This window comes from Solea senegalensis, linkage group LG5 (genome assembly GCF_019176455.1).
Source record: "Solea senegalensis isolate Sse05_10M linkage group LG5, IFAPA_SoseM_1, whole genome shotgun sequence".
NCBI classification, from domain to species: Eukaryota; Metazoa; Chordata; class Actinopteri; order Pleuronectiformes; family Soleidae; genus Solea; species Solea senegalensis.
Window position 1 is genome coordinate 26,350,705 of NC_058025.1, and position 18,048 is coordinate 26,368,752.

An 18,048-nucleotide genomic window follows, 5' to 3' on the forward strand; every position below is an offset into this window, starting at 1 on the left:
TGCCGTTGCTCTGATGATTTTAAAGTGAAATAATAGTAATAAAAGACCAGTCTGCTTGTTTTAATCCTGCATTAAAACATTTATGACTCACCGCAGCATCCTCACTCCTCACACTCTTCTCACCTGCATCTCCTTCTGCTCTTCTGTGTTTTGGCACCTTAGAGATGTTAGAAAGGTACGAGGTGTCACTCTGCAGCTGATTCTAAGGACCAGGAAAAATAGAATATAATATTTAGATCCATAACGAAGATTTATCTTTTAAGAAGCTTTTCTGGATTTTGTATAATTTCAAGTCAGATTTTTCTGACAATTTGAAGAAATAAAACATTCACTGACAGCATATTTATTTAATTAACAGTATCTGCTGGAAAAATCAAAATTATAAACACTTTACGTTGTTGTATTTATGCCACACAAAGTTTGAATTACGTTAAAAATGTTTAATGTTTATCAGTTTAATAGTAATAGTTTCAGTACGTTTTAAGTTAGTGTGTTTGGTACCTTTGGTGTTTTTCTACCAGGTGTTGCTGATGGGACACAAACACAGTGAGCGTCTTACCATTTGACGATCTTTGTTTCGCAGTAGCGCTCAGTGCGCGCATGGCGCGCTCACCCCCCTCCGCTCCACGGGCTTCAGCTCACCGGGGACTCGGCACTGTTTGCCGCCTCTACCGCTTCTCTCACCGCATCACTTCCACGCTGTGAGCCGCTGAAACCGGACACAGAAACAGTAAAGTGGAGAAGGAGGGAGTGGACATCACCCGCAGCACTCTCCTCCACCTCCTCCGGGTCCTCCACCTCCTCCAGGTCCGGGTGATGGACGGACAGTCGGTGAAGGTAAGCCACGGACGAATGTCCCGCTCGGCTTGGTTAACTTCGGCTCATGTGCACGTTTGTCCCCGAGATAAAAAGAAAAATCTTCCACTTTTTCAATGACATAAACACCAACTGCGGATTTTTAAACAATCTAATTAAAACTCGTGTCGTGAACTTTGTCACTCACGTGATGTGTCCGTGAACTTCCCACGTGCCGTGTGTTTCCTCACCTGTGTACGATGACGTCACATGGAAGGATTTTATGAAAATATCATGACATAGACAGACACTGAGAGACAGACGGACACGGAGAGACAGAAAAAGCTCACACATTAGAATAAATGTGCTTAAGTTTCTTGTATGTTAAAGAACGTGTTTGCGGTTTTACCTCAGCCTGTCTTGACTGGAACGTCGACTCCTGTGCACTGATGTAGAATTGCTGATTTTCCTAATGGACTGATGGTTTTGGGAGTGAGTGATTCCCACATTTAGGATTCGCTGACATCTAATTCCAGTACTTTGTCCAGTACCTTAAAAAAATGAATTTACTTGCTACTGCTCGGACAGAACAAACACATCTATAAACACGCTTTAAGAGAACGAGACGTATCATCACTGCCAGATCTATAAAATGTACTGATTCTATACTAGTCTATGACAGATTTCATGGTCAAGCATCACCTTCACCATTTGTTAAGAAAAAGTCAAACAGACTTCTGCTGCTGCTGCTTCTGCTTCCACAGTTTCCACATTTGCCTGAACCTGATACAGACTCGTGGACATCCGCGGTTCAGGTTTCAGCCTGGTGTAACGCTGTAATCAGAGCAACAACCGACCGCGGCAGGTGGCTCCTCCGAGCCTGAGGAATGTAAATAGAAAGAGTAACTGGAGCCTGACAGGAGAGCGGGGGTCGCCCTGGGACCCGGCTGCAGGTTTAATGTGTTTACAAGGATGCAGACGTGCATCTATGAAAACAGGCGGTGTTTAATGAACACACCAGTGTGTGGACACCGTCATGTGACATGTCAGGACAGGAAGAACCAATGTGAAGCTCTCTGAAGAGGCCTGAGTCGCACTGGGCATCGCGCAGCCACTTTGGAGACCGTTTGGCTGCAGCCTTGATGTTTCTGCTCGACTCTTTCAGATGATGATGGGATGATGGAATGCTAATTGTAAGACATAACCGGGAAATTAAAATGACAATATGCAACACTTGAGCATCACTAGACGTAATCTAGCATTCTTATCAGACTCAGTTTGGGCTGTCACTGACTGTTTAGTGGGGAACTTGTTTGTTTGTTCTGTTTTCTGGCAACAGTTTATACATCATCATCTTCTACTTCTGGGTCAAAGACCCTGGAGGAAATTTTGGTGCATGTGCAGAACACCAAGTCTGAGTAATCAGACTATGAATCACATTATCCAGGTATGTTAGTCTGACTAAGGTTGGCTCAATTTTAGTTGCACTAACATGTTTACATGACATTAAGAAAACTGGATTGTCTTAGTCTGATAAAAACCTTTAGCATGCATGTAGCTGTGGTGTGGTGTGGTGTGGATTTGGTCATCACCACTACAACCCCCCCATGTACGTTCTTCTGATCTGGTGTTTCATTTAATTAGAAGCCTGCAGAAAATAGGCTCAGTATAACAAGAGCAGATGTGTTCATTAAGATGTGTTATTCCCATTTGTCCTCATGATAATTCACACATTATTTTCACTTGGCTCAATTGTATTTTTAGTCTTTTTCCCACAACTGTTACTTTTCCATCACACACTGTAGATGTTAGGTTTTTATCATCACTTCCAGTTGCACTTGTCTTTAGAAAGCTGCATATATATATATATGTATGTATACAGTATATATACATACATATATATATATATATATATATACATACATATATATATATATATATATATATGTTTTTCTGTCACTGATGTTAGACTGTGTCATTTTAATTTTCCATCCCATGGCGATGATATCAGACAACAAAACTCGACTCTGAGAGTCAATGCACCCACTGTTTATGTCGTCATTTTTTATTGATGTGAAGTCTTGTGCAACTCCCAGAGCTGCATTTGTCTGTTTTTATTCGGGGAGAGAAAAATGGTCTTCTTTTTTAGATGCAGACTGTCTCTTTGTCACACGCTGAGCTCACCATCTGCCACTGCTACAGCACCGTCAACATCCTTAAAAAGTCATTGCTGTATTTTTAATTATCCTCGTTTAATCACCTCCTCTCTTCAGGGAGATGAAAGGTTATTATAAAATGAGGCCACATGGGGAATTTGTTAAAAAAAAAACTACAGCAGAAATGATCAGATGGGGACGCTGCTGTAGTCCCTGTTGTCCTTGGTCCATCGTGTGAAACAATGTCCAGTGTGCACTTAGCTGTGAGGTGACTTGTTTCTTTCTTAAGCCTTTTCCTCCTGCTCTGTTGTGTACTGACCTGTGATGCTGTGGAATTGCAGGTCGGTTAAAAAAGGTTATTTTTCTGTCTTAAAGATGCAGCAGAAAGGTGAAGAGGAGACGCGTCATCAAAGCACAGCTCACTCTTTTCTGCTTCTCCAAATGTGAGCGCGAGGCTCGTTAGCATTCTTGTGTTGTGTTCCTGCTTCTCTAACGCGGGGCAATGCCCTCCATTATTGAGCAGTTGTAAATGTAGTGGATTGCTGCTGAGTTTGTGTCCCAAAACAGAGCAGGGGACAGGGATGTGAGGCTTTGAAAGACAAGAAACCTCAGCATGTGGATCGGTAATTATTGTGTCCCAACAGTCATCATTTTAGTGGACAGTTTCAGAGATTAAGGCAGATCAGTGGTAGCACACACCAGGTCAAGGTGAAGAAGAATCTAATGACGCTCAACTCAATCCCATCGAGTCCTCTGGGGTGTTTTACAGCAGCATCACCGGTGCTCTCTATTCTAACGGCAACACACGCGGTATCACCACACGCGGTTTCACCACACGCGGTTTCACCACACGGTTACAACACACACGGTTTCACCACACACGGTTTCACCACACACGGTTTCACCACATGTGGTTGTCTGTTTGAGAACAACTTAGAAGCTGTAAATTTTGGATCAACCACATTCTGGGTAACAAATGGATGAAAATGAGGTTGATGTAGAGGACAATTCACTCACTCATCTTTTGATTGCAGTTTTTTTTTTTCTTCCTACAGTAAAACAGCAGAGACGAGTGACTACATGAAGAGACATGAGTGACTACATGAAGAGAGACACGACTAAATGAAGAGAGACTGGTGACTACATGACATGTGTGACTACATGAAGAGACATGAGTGACTACATGACATGTGCGACTACATGAGAGATGTGTGACTACATGACGTGTGACTACATGAAGAGACACGAGTGACTACATGAAAAGAGAGGTGTGACTACATGTGAAGACACGAGTGACTACCTGAAAAGAGACGTTTGACTACATGAAGAGAGAGATGTGTGACTACATGAGGAGGCGGAGTAACAGGACCTCGATCCTCACCTAGACCTTCCTCCCCTTCAGCCTGGACATGGTGAGCATCCTCTACATCTGTCTCTCAAGACAGTAAACACATTCATGTATGGTGTTGACATGTTGACCACACTGTGGATCACATCGGGAATCACAGAGCCCAGCAACTGCCCAGTTTCATTTAAATAATGCAACTAGCAAATGACAGCCTCCAGCTCATTTAAAAGCTAGTGGTACACATATTAAAAATCAAACTTTATTTGATGCTAATAATGATCTCCAGTATTCCCAGCTGCAACTCTGTTGCTAGGTGACAGGATAGTAATCGTAGTAACAGGATAGGGAAATCCTCCATAGAATTAATAAAAGCCTTGTATGTTATTATCTTCGTCTACCAGCTGTTAATCTTGATGTTGGAGATGTTGTTAATGTTTGGCCTGTGTCTGTGCTGCTACACAGCCAGGTTAGCCAGGTCATCCTGTTTGACATTCACAGCTCCCCGAGACTTGTGTCTATCAATTATTAAAGTGTCATAAATAACTCATCGTAATGAAGGGCGCTTATGTGGTGCAGGTGGGAGGAGGAGAGGGAGGAGAGGGAGGAGAGGGGCTAAGTAGAGTAGAAGAGGAAGAGTGATTGAGAGAGAGCAGTTCGACCTTGGACTGAAACACTACTGTGATGCTTGGCTAGCGGACCGATGAAGTCAGGATTGTAAAACAGAGCTCTTATCATAAATATTAATGTGAAGTACTAGCATCTGTTACTGAACCACACACGGACAGACAGACAGAGGGACTCTGAGCTGAGGAAACAGCAGCGGATCTCTCCTCACTGAGATCCTGACGCTTTGTGACACACCTCAAAGTTTTGACTTCATATATTAATAGTGTTCTGTTAACATTTATTACACCAGTATAAATACTGTAAATTGATCCTGCTGAGGTGATCAATCAGTCACATTAGTTTTGTGGTAATCGATCAGAAAGCTGCAGTGATGGAGCAAATGAAATTAAAAGGAGAGTAGAGTCGTCGCTCACAGTCAGGAGGACATGGAGGACAGATAATAGACAGATGACAGCATGAAGGTGGGAGAACTCTTGTGTAATTTGCTCTGGACTTTGTAGTGAAATGCATCAGGTTTTGTTTTATTCTTTATAAAAACTAAAAAAAGTGTTTCCTCGTGACGTTTACACTCTCGTTAGGATGAACACGATCGATTGAAAAATCAAAATGTCTTTCATGTTCAGCTCCAGAGACAGATGACTACACACAGACAGTCAAACTAAACTGTCTCTGCAGAACTGTCCAAGGCTTCAAACTTGGCAGGTGGCGACACACTGAGAGCACCAGTACGTGCCGTGCCCACTTTGACGTTGTTTGGATGAATGAGGAATGCGTTCTGCACTAGCTCTATAATCTGTAATCTTTGCACACAGTCTGTCGCTGCGATGCAGACCATATTTGATGTTTTATTATATAATTAATGTGTGCCTTCTTCTGAATTCAGAGGTTGCTCCGGTCGTTCGCAAATGACGACCGCCACGTCATGGCCAAGCATGCCAGCATCTATCCGTCCCCGGAGGAGCTGGAGGCCGTGCAGACTCTGGTGTCCACTGTGGAGGGAGCCCTCAAGAAGGTCTCTGATTGGATGGATGGCCTAAATAAATCCTCAGGAAAGACCACCTCTGATAATGAGTCAGGGAACAACGCGGTGGAGGCCAGCGTTGCCGAGACAAAGTACGTCTGCTTTTAGACAATAGATAATTTAATGGATCCTTAAAAAAGGGAAATGTCACACACTCCACTGATATAAGACAATATTAGAAGTGAAAAATCCAATCTTGTTCAGTTTGCCGTGTAGAGATGCAGGACAGAGCAGATGGTGCACCGTCTCATCGCCCGGAGCAGGAAAAGTTTGTGTTTTGTGTTCTCACCTGTAAACTGTCTGACGTCCATCTGTCCTCAGGTTGGACCATACGTTGGTGCTGTGCGGCGTGACACGCGTCAGCCTGGTGGCCAAAGGCCTGCTGATCAAAGGAGACATGGACCTGGAGCTGGTTCTGATGTGCAGAGAGAAACCCACCAAACTGCTGCTGTACACGATCAGTGCCAACCTGCCGCTGCAGATCCAGGTACAGACGTGCGCCAAACCTCCAGAACAGAACAGAGATCAGATAAAGGTTAACGTCTGTGTCTTCACCGATGTTTGATGATTACACAGTTTCTTAAATAAATATGATGCACCATAAAGGATCAGTGAATCAGCATCACAGCTTTGTAGTGTGGCGTCTTATTCAACAGCTCATCATAGATGTAACACATCACAATATTATACGTCAACAATAGTCACAAACAGAAAACCATGAACTGATAAAAAAGTGACTATTTTCAGGGTCCAACCCTGACCTCAGTCTTTATCCAACAATCCTATTTAATATGATATAGAATAGTTTATCTCTACAGTTAAAGTAAATGTATTATAAACTTATATTATTTCTTTTTTAATTTTATTTAAACTTATTAAAATGTCTGTGCATAGAAAAATGACGGATCAGCTCAGTGTGACTCTGTTCATGTTCTTCTTCCTGTTTGATCTGTACTGAACGTGTGATTCTTCATGACAGACGATGACGGACGACAAATACGAGGTGCGGTCGTGTGTCCCCGAGGCAGCGATCTGGGTCGGCAGCACCAGAAGCCCTGAACTTGCCCTAAAGATCACGCTTTCCTCCTCAGCCTGGCGGGAGGAGCAGCAGCAGCAGCACAGCAACACAGACCAAGGTACTGACTTCTCCTGCCTTCATTTGACCTCATAAGACAACAGAGGGCGAGAGTGGAAGGGACTTACAGGAATTTATGAAGGGATGAAGGAAAGTGTAACCAAAGCTGGAAATGGGAGACAACGCGGGGGTGATGTGGAGGATCATACGTCGAAGCGATTGAAAGCTGAGAGGTGAACAAGCGGAAAAAAGGACAAGGAAATGGATCTGAGTAAAGTGTGGTGGAGAGAGCTGATGTGAGGTGACCGAAGGAGACGTCGTCTCAGGTGTCGTTCTGTATTGATTCATCAACTGAGATTTAGGTTTATATCAGGAAGGTTGTGCCTTTAAACAGACATTTTGGGTCTGATTTTAGGTTGATGAATTTAGGTTGATGAATTTATCTGTGGAAAAACACAGATTTCTTGTGCACCCGTGGGCTGTGTCAGGTGTTTTATACTGTAGGTTGGGCCGTGAGATCAGAGCCTCCACAGGATCTGTTTCTCCCACAACTTGGAGAGAAATAAGACAGAGCTGCCATTAGTCTGTGTTTTTGACGACAGCAAATGAGACTAAACCTCTTCACACAAATCCAGCAAAGAAGGTTTTTTTCAGCTGTAAACCAACCCAACCCTTTCACTTTGGGTTCACGTTAAAGGGATGATACAGGTTTGTTGAAGCTGGGTTGTTTGAGATATTTAGTCAGTGTGTTATATACACAGATAATTGCTCTGTCTGCTTCTCTGTGAGGCAGCGAGGGGACGTGGATGTGGACTCATTCAAACGTGGCTGCAACCTGGAACAAAAGAAAAAAAACAAAACCAGTTAATCTGCTTTATCTCGCCATGAGATAAACATAGCAGAAAACTAAACTTTGTGGCAGTTAGAGCTCACTCTCAGTAAATTCGTTGATGAGGCAACGGTTTGAACATTTATAATGTTGGAGAGGAAATCTTTCACAAAGCAACACATGCGTCTTCATCTATCATCGATTTTAGGAGTCGGTTTTATTTAATCTGTTTTTGTATGTAACCATGTTGTGCCTCCACCTTCCTCCTCAAGGAATGTGTTGACGAGTAAAACCGTCTTACTGACCTTTGATATCCACCTCAGATATCCACTGATTTCCTGTAGCTCTGCAGGTTTGAAGTGGACCAACCTCTCTCTGGTCACCACGCAGCAGCTGGAATCTCTGGGCTTCAGCGACGAAACAGTCAATAACCAGTTCACAGATTAAAAAGGGAAAAATGTCTTCATTACCCAGCAGCCAATGTTCACATCTCTCTCTCTCAGTTTTATTGGCTGAGAATGACATCCTATAGAAATGGTGTTAAGTGAATTAATATGATTGGTAAATAATCAAAATTCCCTTAAGCTAATGCTGTTAAGGAGAATTTAAGGGGTGTATCCTTACCTTTGTGTCCTGCCTCTGGAGATGACTTCATCTTTTAGGACCTGCTGTGTTGTTCTTGGAATAAGCCAGCGTCTGTTGACCAGACAGCTGGACACTAAGTGTCCTGTCACTGTCATTTATTTCACACATGGTAAAATGAAAGAGCATTACACTCAGTCAAAGTTTGAGAGAAACCAAAGTGACATGAGACGAATCAGTTACTGTTTATTTATTAAAACAAAGTCTTCACTGGTGTACAAGAGTACACGTGTATGTAACCAATGAGTTTCTGCGTTGTATTTTATTGAGTGAAGCACACACAGGAGTTGAGTTCTGGAGGATTTATTCCCCTTTTCAGAGGAAACAGAAAGCACAGGCATCTGACTCAGTCCACAATGCACAGTATCTCACTCCACTCAGCCCTGAGTGTCAGTGCTCACTATAGCTCCATAAATTCAAAACCATTTATGAATACATGTGGAAATTATTAATTGTAAATAAAGCACAAAACAGTTTCAAAGAGATGAGTTAAATAAACAGGATATAAAATATATACATAAGCAAATAGCAAAAATTGCCTTATTTTTCTCTCACTCCCATCAATTCTTTATTTACATTTTTTTTAAATAAGCTATGACAAAACCTCATCATACATACCTTTTCAAAGGGAGCACATGCGTCACACACAGTCCACAATTCCCAGTATCTGTCTCCACTCTACATATTAAAGAAAAATAATTGTATTAATCATACAGCGGCATTCAAGGTGTGGTGTTTTGAACCCATGCTCAAACTCACGCGACCAGGAAACCCTTAATAACTGCCGCTAGCATTAAGCTAATCCACGCATCAATTAACACGACGCTAAAGTTAGCCTCCGAAAATTAAAGTTTCACAAATACAATAGTGGGTGTCAGGCAAAGTTAATGTCTTAACTAAAATGTTTTCACACCAAGAATTGTCACAAAAAACAGACAATCAGTGGAAAACAGTCGCATTGCACGTTAAGTTAATTTCCCCTTAACTTTCCCCTTAAGTGCTGAACCGGATGCTAACTTCAGCGTCGTTCAATTAAAACATACAAGTCAGTTTTTTTACAACAATTGAACAAACTGAAAGTTAACAGCACGACACAAAGCAGTGTACATTATGATAGCATTGTTTAAGAGCGACAAACAAAAAGCTTGTTAGAATAATCAAAGGGAGAGAGATGTAAACATAATTTACCAGCTCCGCACGTCAGTGCTCACTGAAGCGAGACACACAGGTGCAACGTCAAATTACTCCCCAGGGAAACAAAAAGGTATGGTATGGAAAATAATTATGTGGAACCTATTTACAATAGAAAACAATTTGGGGTGGTTCACAATAGAAAATGATGTGAATACACGACCAAAATAAATAAAAATAAAATAATTTGACGTCAGGTGGTTGAAACAACAACAAAAAATGACCTTCTGATATAATGAGATTCTTATCACCCGGTGGTGGTGCTAAAGACTGTTGATGTTTTATTAATGCTTTTGTTTTTAAGATTCACTTCAGTATTGATTTGTGCAAAGACCGAGAGGAACCTGCAAAGTGTGAGATAAACTCATAATGATGAACTACAACACTGTGTTGTGTGTTCCATTAGCCACAGACACAGGGACAGAACATGCAGATCTTCACTCACTGGTCTCAGAGTGATGAAAACCTGCGTCTATAACATCAGCTCCTGTGTTTGTCTCTGACTCTGACCTCTGAACCATAAAAGGTCATCATAGGGCTGTGATTCCACTGCGGTGGGACGTGTGTGTGTGTGTGTGTGTGCGCGCGCTGAGCACTGTGGTTTTGCAGTCTGTTTCCCTTCACTTTCTTTCCAGGGTGGTCTTCTCACTTTCAGATGTTTACGATGTCGTTGTTGTTTTCTGCTGTCAGTCTTTCTCTGCTCTTGGCCTCCCGTGGCTCGGCCTCCAGTCATGGCAGTCGCGCTCCCCCACAGGAAGCCGGTGTGAAGCGACTGTTTTATTCAAACATAAACATCAGTGCAAATAGCAGCGGGGTAAACAAAAACAACTGTTGAGTAACATAAAGTGATCGTAGAGTCATGAGATAGTGACTCAGACTCCATGTTTACTCTGCTCTCAGTGACAACATGGCTGCCAGTGGGGACACAGAGAGAAACTGATATATATTCTTTTATGATATATATATTCTATTCAGTTTTTTCCCATGTATCCATCTTTTCCATTTTGAGCCGTGTTTACACTGAGAGTAAGACTCGATCTTGGCCCAGTCAGCATCACGTGTCTGTGTCTCATACGACACGCACACTTAAAAAAGAGCTTTTGTGTGTGTGTGCTTTGTCCCTCCTCTTGTTTTCATAAATCTTATCTTATAGAATATTCAATCTGGCCTCCGGTCCCAAGTCCTCACCATGCTTTAATTTCTATCCTTTGCTATAACTGATAGCACACTAATCTGAATTCCGTGGCCCCTGATCTGATCTGTAATCCGCTAATCTGGTCAGATCGGTGGATTTGCCTAATAACGCCGACCCTGTTGCCTGCGTGTCTGTGTGTGTGGAGTTAGTATGGTCACGCTCAGTGTGTCCTGTCTCACCCTGTCCCTCTCTGCAGAGGACGGAAGTCAGGACGTGGACAAACAGGTGGTGGAGGAGGAAGAAGAAGAGGAGGAGGAAGATGTCCTGGACAGGCACAAGTGCCGGGCAGCGCTGGCTTCGCTTCGACGCGCCAAATGGTTCCAGGTGAGCTCATCGGGATTACGGATTCAGTCCAACACTGATTATAAAAGAAGATATCACATACGGCTTTTTTAAAATGCTCCTCATTACTGTATGTCCGTGACGTGTGCTCCGTCAGGCCAGAGTCACAGATCTCAAGTCCTGCATCATCGTCCTGAGGATCCTCAGAGACATGTGCAACAGACGTCCCGCGTGGCAGCCTCTCAAAGGATGGGTGAGCGATGGCCGTGGTATCACAGGGTGTGTGCAGTGAACTGTGTGTCGTGTCCGGTGTCTTACCTCCTTCTGCACGTCTGCAGCCGCTGGAGCTCATCTGTGAAAAGGCCATCGCCACCTGTAACAGGCCTCTGGGTCCAGGTGAAGCTCTGCGTCGTGTCTTTGAATGCATCGCCTCAGGGATTCTGCTGCCAGGTCAGTGATCGCTCTACGTCTCTGTCCGGACTCCACCCTAAGTCACTGATGTGCTGCTTTGTCCACAGGAGGTCCGGGAGTGTCCGACCCCTGCGAGTGGGACCCTACAGACGTCCTGTGTGACCTCAGCGCTCAGCAGGCAGACGCCGTCACACACAGTGCACAGGTGAGCGCTTCCACAGAGATTTTAACCCAACAGCCACAGTGATAAACGTATTCATTCAGCATTTCTTAATAATCTGTTCCTTCACGTGTGTCTGACATCAAACCTGGCTGTTCTGCCAAAAATGATGACGAGCACCCTTACAAATTCATGTCGGGTTTTGTTTTTGTCCTGAAGTATGTTGCTAGGCAACAGCAGCGGGTATTGGTGGTTTTTATTTTTGTTCACTCCAGAATACACTGTAAGAGCTAAAAAACAAATAAAGAAAAGAAAATAAGCTCAAATCCAGCCAAATAAAGTCGATAAACCATGAACACTCGTGCAGTACTGACTTAACTTCAGAGTCCGCATACAGAAAAGTAGATCAGCTGATCAGCAGACTTCATGTTAGGCCTCATCACTTCCCGTTGTGCAGCACTGTGGTCAACAGTGTTGTTTGTAAGTGTGTTTTATACATGAATTAGTCTGGAGTGGATACTCTCAGACGTGAGTGAGGGAGTGTTTGTGTGTATACAGCTGTAGTGCAGGGAGACAAAGCACATTTTCTGTCACCAAAATGCTGAACAAGCAGGTTTTTCCACTCCCTATCCCCACCTGGGAGGTGTGTGCAGGCGTCTCACTCTCCGTCCTGTAAAAAAAACAAAAACTTAGCGTACCCAACATGAAGTCTTTGTTTTCAGGTCCGTGTGTCTGGACGCCTCCACCGACCCCACCCCGCGCTCCTTGGAACACATAAACTCCACTTCCCGTTTCCCTGCCGTAAAAACCAGCTGCAGACATTTACTGCGATCATTAGTCAGGAGACATCTCACCAGGGTGCACCTCCACAACACCCATCATGCCAGAGTCAGCAGTTTCTCGAGGAAAGTAAGGTCTCCTCACGTCTCCTCGTGCTCCACTGACAGCCCTGAGCTCACGTTTGCTCTATAAATAGCAGAGCAACCGGACGTTGACCTTGGATACGCAGGCCTTTGGTGCCGCGCAGGTGTGATGAACGGCTTAATAACCTCATAATAAGTGTGGGAACACTTCTCTTCCCTCCCTGACAACGCTACAGCCGTCGCTGCAGAACAACAAAGTCCACCCTCAGGCTGAAAATGTGGGCTCTAGATAGACGTCCTCGAATGTATCGCCCTCCCTCCCTCCCGCTCAGCGTCTTGTTTCACAACAGAGTCTGATGGAACGTGCCTGAAATTGGAAATAATTTTCTGTCTTTTTTTCCTCTTCCTCCTCCATCTTTGGCCTCTGAGTGTTTCTTCCTCCCCTGAATATTTCAGAGTTTGTTCCAGCAGAATCTCACACACACACACACACACTTAGACAGCCTAAACAAAACATTCTACCTAATCTTAACCATTCTTCACGAGAACTACTGGTCCTTATAAGGTCGGTGTTTATGCCAGAATAAGTCCTTAAATGGTAACTAGTAAACACACACACACTTGCACAGGCTTCAATAATTAAGGCGCATTGATGACAGGATGAATGCGGTTTCTGCTGCTTTACCAATTCACTGGTGCATCTTTACTGTGTGTGTGTGTGTCTGTGTGTGTGTGTTTCAGCACGCATTACGCCTTCATGCCTTTGGACAACTTTACAAAGTCTTGGATATGGATCCTTTAGCTGCCAGCACGTCGTCACCAGGGCTGTCAGGTGTGTGTTTGTGTCGTATCGCTCCTCCTCCTTTCATCACCTGTGAATTGTACACACATGGACGTGGAGACAGCGTGAGGACGATGGAAGAATCTCTCAACAGTGATCGACTTTCACAACATTTCACCACGTTCATTTCTGCTGGAATTACAATATTTGAACTCACAACTAAAGCAAACAAACGTCTTTGTGACATGTCTCATCTTATTATTGGTTCATGTTGTTTTTCAGTTTGAACTCAGTGACGTTGCATAATGGTGTCTCTGTGTGCGTGCGTGTCTCTCTGTGTGTGTGTGTCTCCCTCTCTTTGTGTGTCTCTGTGTGTGTGTAGGTGGCTGCTGTCAGAAGAGGCTTCGGGACGACATCAGGTCACATGACAGAGACTTCATCAAAAGGATAAAAGGTAGAAACCTGAAGAAACAAATGTATCAAACACTGTGGAAGGTAAACGTGTCCGTCATGAAAATAAATGAGGACTTTAACAGTCAGTAAAACCATGATTTGTCCCATTTAGAGTCAAATAAACCTCTGTCGTCTCTGCACTTCTTCTCCATTCCTCTGGCTTTTTCTCGCTCTCCAAAATTGCTTCAAACTATCTGGTTAAAAAGTCCACTGCTCTCTGTCTTACACATGGCCACACCTCCTTTCTGTCTCCACACCTCCACACACGTCACTCACCTGGACCACATTTTAAAATGTAGGACAAGATGATAAATCACAGTAAGTCACATGTGGGTCGTCCACCATGTTCCTCATGTTAGCGACCTGTTAGCTGTTAGCTGTTAGCTTATGTGTCAGACACGCGTCTTTAGATTTTAGATTGGATGAGGATTATTTAACAGTTGAATGCACAGATTATTCCGGAGTATTCCTTCACTTGTTATTAGTATTAAGTTAGTCTGTAACTGTTCCACATGCACTTACTTTCAGCACCAAGGACAGCGCCACCTGCTTTCTCATACACTCACTGCAGATTGTATATTGTGTGAGTAAATATATATGTATAAGTATATATATATATGTACACATTCATATATATATATATATTTATACATACATATATATATATATATATATATATATATATATTGGAGTTTTCCCTCCAATGTTGACAAATAAACACGTCTGTCCTCACCTTTAGTCCTGGACTGGAGAATGACGGACCCGAACCACCCCATGAACGCACTGATGCGTCTCAATCAGATCCGCCCAGGTCTTCATTTCCGCCTGTTGTCTCAGTCCGGCCCGGTCCACGCTCCAGTCTTCACCATGTGTGTGGAGATCCAGGGAACCACCTACCAGGCTACGGGGAACTCCAAGAGGACCGCCAAGATCCAGCTGGCTCTCAAGGTTTTTCATGTTTTCTTCTGTGTTTCCTTTGTGTGAAAGCAGAAACAAACGCAGGGTGAGTGTGGGACTGCACCGATGTCTAAAGGCTACTCTAGTCACTGGGGAATTGGATTTCTGTCGTTTCATTTCAGGTTTAATTTCACAGTAATTCAGTTTCTTACAGGTTTGGACTGTTGGTCAAAATAAAATTTGCCACTTTAAGTCACACACACAAACTTGTTTTTATATCTTAGTGAGGACACATTCCGTGTGTGTGTGTGTGTGTGTGTGTTGCTCCTCCTTCAGGCTCTGCAGGCTCTGGGACACATTCTCAGCAGCGATGGAGACGCAGACTCCCTGAGCTTGGACGAAAAGTCTGACGGTGAAGGGAAGAACGACCGGATGTCGACGAGCTCCAGCTCCAGCTCCGTCATCTCCTCCACAGACACAGCAGAGGTGACACTGGAACTTTAATCCTCTGGTCGTTTACTTTATTAAAAAACTGCACATCATTTTTAGACTACCGTGTGATAAGTTCTGTGAGAGGGGTGGGCAGCGCTCAAACGTCTACTTGTGTTTGTAGTCCAGAGCTCCTGGTCCCATACTGACCGCCGGAGGTAAAAACCCGGTGATGGAGCTGAACGAGAAACGCCGCGGCCTCAAGTACGAGCTGATTTCAGAGAGCGGCAACAGCTACGACAAGCGCTTCATCATAGAGGTACAAACACAAAGCTCCACATGTCTGTGTTCAGATCTCGTCTCTTACAGTGATAGTACCTCGAGTACCTGGAGAAAGACGGAAAACATAAAGTAAATGACTCCGGTCCGACAAAGCCCTCAGATGAAGGACATAGCATAACATGACATCATTTCAGAGGCTGAATAATAACATTAAAATCACTAAAAGTCAGTCTAGAAGACTAAAAACAGTAAGACACTTGATTTTAGCCATTAGCTGTGGCAGTGAAAGCAGTTTGTTTTTGTGTGATGTCACAGGTGGAGGTGGACAAGCAGCTTTTCCGGGGAACGGGTCCCAATAAGAAAGTGGCCAAAGCCAGTGCTGCGCTCGCCGCTCTGAACACTTTGTTCTCTGGACCCGAATCTACGAGCAACAAGAAGCGACGAGTCATCAGCGCGGTGAGTCCTCCGGTGAGAAGACGTGACACTCGTCGCGCACCGTTTATGACATGAATAATGAGAGCTCGAGTGGTTCAAGGATCCCAGGATCCACCAGGACTCTCACACACACGTCATTCACTCAAAACATACACACACACACACAAGGATAAGCAGTCAGGACCCTGAGGTCGCGACACTCACTCACTCACTCACTCACTCACTCACGTCGTCTGTGTTTGTGCAGCCAAAGCGAGCGGTGACGTCGGTGCTGACTCTGCCCGTCCTCAGACCACCGCGACTCCCCGTCATCCCCAGATCTCCGTACATCAGCTCTGCCCCCACACACAGTTACCTGCCCCCAGGTGAGAGGAAAACCCCATGATACAATACACATGTGCAGCCTAGTTCATGACCTTTGACCTTTCTCGGTGTTGAGTATAAAAAGGAGAAATCCTGTACTTCTCACGTTAACATTTTTGTTTTCTTCAGTCAGACAGACATCGTCATGTATCGCAGTATGATTGATTATCACAGAAACACTGTATCGTGATATTATTGGTATCGTGGACCATGTGTAAACCAAACATTTGTACTGGGGACAAACTAATAAATCCTGTGATTTTCCAGGTTTCACTGCTCCTTACAGCTACAGCCCCACCGCTGCACTCCCTGCCTATGGTAAGATCAAGAACCAACAATCTGTGTCCACCTCTGTGTCTGTCTCCACCTCTGTGTCTGTGTCCACCTCTGTGTCTGTGTCCACCTCTGTGTCCGTGTCCACCTCTGTGTCACCTCTGTGTCTGTGTCCAACTCTCTGTCTGTCCCTCTGTGTCTGTGTCCACCTCTGTGTCTGTGTCCCTCTGTGTCTGTGTCCAACTCTCTGTCTATGTCCACCTCTGTGTCTGTGTCCACCTCTGTGTCTGCGTCCACCTCTCTGTCTAGAATCCACCTCTGTGTCTGTGTCCACCACTCTGTCTGTGTCCCACCTCTGTGTCTGTGTCCCACCTCTTGTGTCTGTGTCCACCTCTGTGTCTGTCTCCACCTCTGTGTCTGTGTCCACCTCTGTGTCTGTGTCCCACCTCTGTGTCTGTGTCCACCTCTGTGTCTGTGTCCCACCTCTCTGTCTGTGTCCAACTCTGTCTATGTCCACCTCTGTGTCACCTCTGTGTCGTCCACACCTCTGTGTCTGTGTCCAACTCTCTGTCTATGTCTCTGTCTGTGTCCACCTCTCCAAGTCCTCTGTGTCTGTGTCCTCACCTCTGTGTCTGTGTCCACCTCTGTTCACCACTCTGTCTGTGTCCACCTCTGTGTCTGTGTCCAACTCTCTGTCTATGTCCCACCTCTGTGTCTGTGTCCACCTCTGTGTCTCGTCCACCTCTCTGTCTCGTCCACCTCTGTGTCTGTGTCCACCTCTGTGTCTGTGTCCACCGCTCTGTCTCGTCCACCCTCTCTGTGTCCGCTCTGTCTCCTCTGTCTGTGTCCACCGCTCTGTCTCGTCCCACCTCTGTGTCTGTGTCCACCTCTGTGTCTCGTCCACCTCTCTGTCTCGTCCCACCTCTGTGTCTGTCTGTGTCCAGCTCTGTCTCGTCCACCGCTCTGTCTGTGTCCTCCGCTCTGTCTCGTCCACCTCTCTGTCTGTGTCCACCGCTCTGTCTGCGTCCACCTCTCTGTCTGTGTCCACCTCTGTGGTAACTCCTGTTGTTGCTGCTCTCGTCTCTGCAGGCGGTCTGTACTTTGGCAGCCTTATACATGATCCAGCCATCATCATCCACCTGGGCTCTCGGGATCTTTTCTGACCCCGCCCCCCCATATGTGAGCAGCAGCGGTGTGAGTGCTGCTGCTGCTGCAGAGACATGAATAAAACACAAAGCAATATTATCAAAGACATTTCCTGTCCAACGATGACTGTAAATATGACATTTATGAGACATGTGGACGTTGGTCTGTGAGTTTGAACGTAGAGGTAAACAACATTATTATTATAATTATTAAAGTGCATAAGTGTAAATGTAAATACAGTAGTGCTGAAGAAGCATCGTTGTGTACACGACAGTTAAATACGTCTTATATTACTGTATGTTGATTGTATTTAATGACCCAGTGTTTTAAATCCAGATTTCAAGTTAACAAAAATCATTTTAAATGACTTTTAAATCATTTTTTTTACTGGATT

General features: G+C 44.4%; 1 protein-coding gene and 1 long non-coding RNA gene across 2 annotated transcripts; one reads left to right on the forward strand and one right to left on the reverse strand.

The window, feature by feature from the left end:
• The first annotated feature begins 623 nt into the window (after positions 1-623).
• On the forward strand, positions 624-17,671 carry LOC122769520 (spermatid perinuclear RNA-binding protein-like). The gene is made up of 18 exons (XM_044026085.1): positions 624-837; positions 4,007-4,363; positions 5,810-6,039; positions 6,269-6,434; positions 6,927-7,083; positions 11,076-11,203; positions 11,319-11,414; positions 11,500-11,611; positions 11,680-11,777; positions 13,337-13,427; positions 13,759-13,830; positions 14,569-14,777; positions 15,063-15,212; positions 15,340-15,474; positions 15,753-15,905; positions 16,120-16,237; positions 16,503-16,553; positions 17,598-17,671. The coding sequence occupies exons 2-18, from the start codon at positions 4,361-4,363 to the stop codon at positions 17,669-17,671; spliced, it is 2,043 nt and encodes a 680-aa protein (XP_043882020.1). The 5' UTR covers positions 624-837; positions 4,007-4,360.
• Positions 7,740-9,819, reverse strand: LOC122769606. The gene is made up of 4 exons (XR_006360451.1): positions 9,112-9,819; positions 8,476-8,584; positions 8,157-8,258; positions 7,740-7,857 (listed from the first exon to the last, which is right to left on the reverse strand). It is a non-coding gene; the product is annotated as an uncharacterized LOC122769606 (long non-coding RNA).
• Positions 17,672-18,048: the final 377 nt, after the last annotated feature.

Bases quoted from the DNA above. Each gene is read 5' to 3' on its own strand.
- LOC122769520 (XM_044026085.1), top strand. The intron at 7,084-11,075 runs GTACTGACTTCT...CCCTCTCTGCAG, and splicing joins GCACAGCAACACAGACCAAG to AGGACGGAAGTCAGGACGTG. The intron at 11,612-11,679 runs GTCAGTGATCGC...CTTTGTCCACAG, and splicing joins CTCAGGGATTCTGCTGCCAG to GAGGTCCGGGAGTGTCCGAC.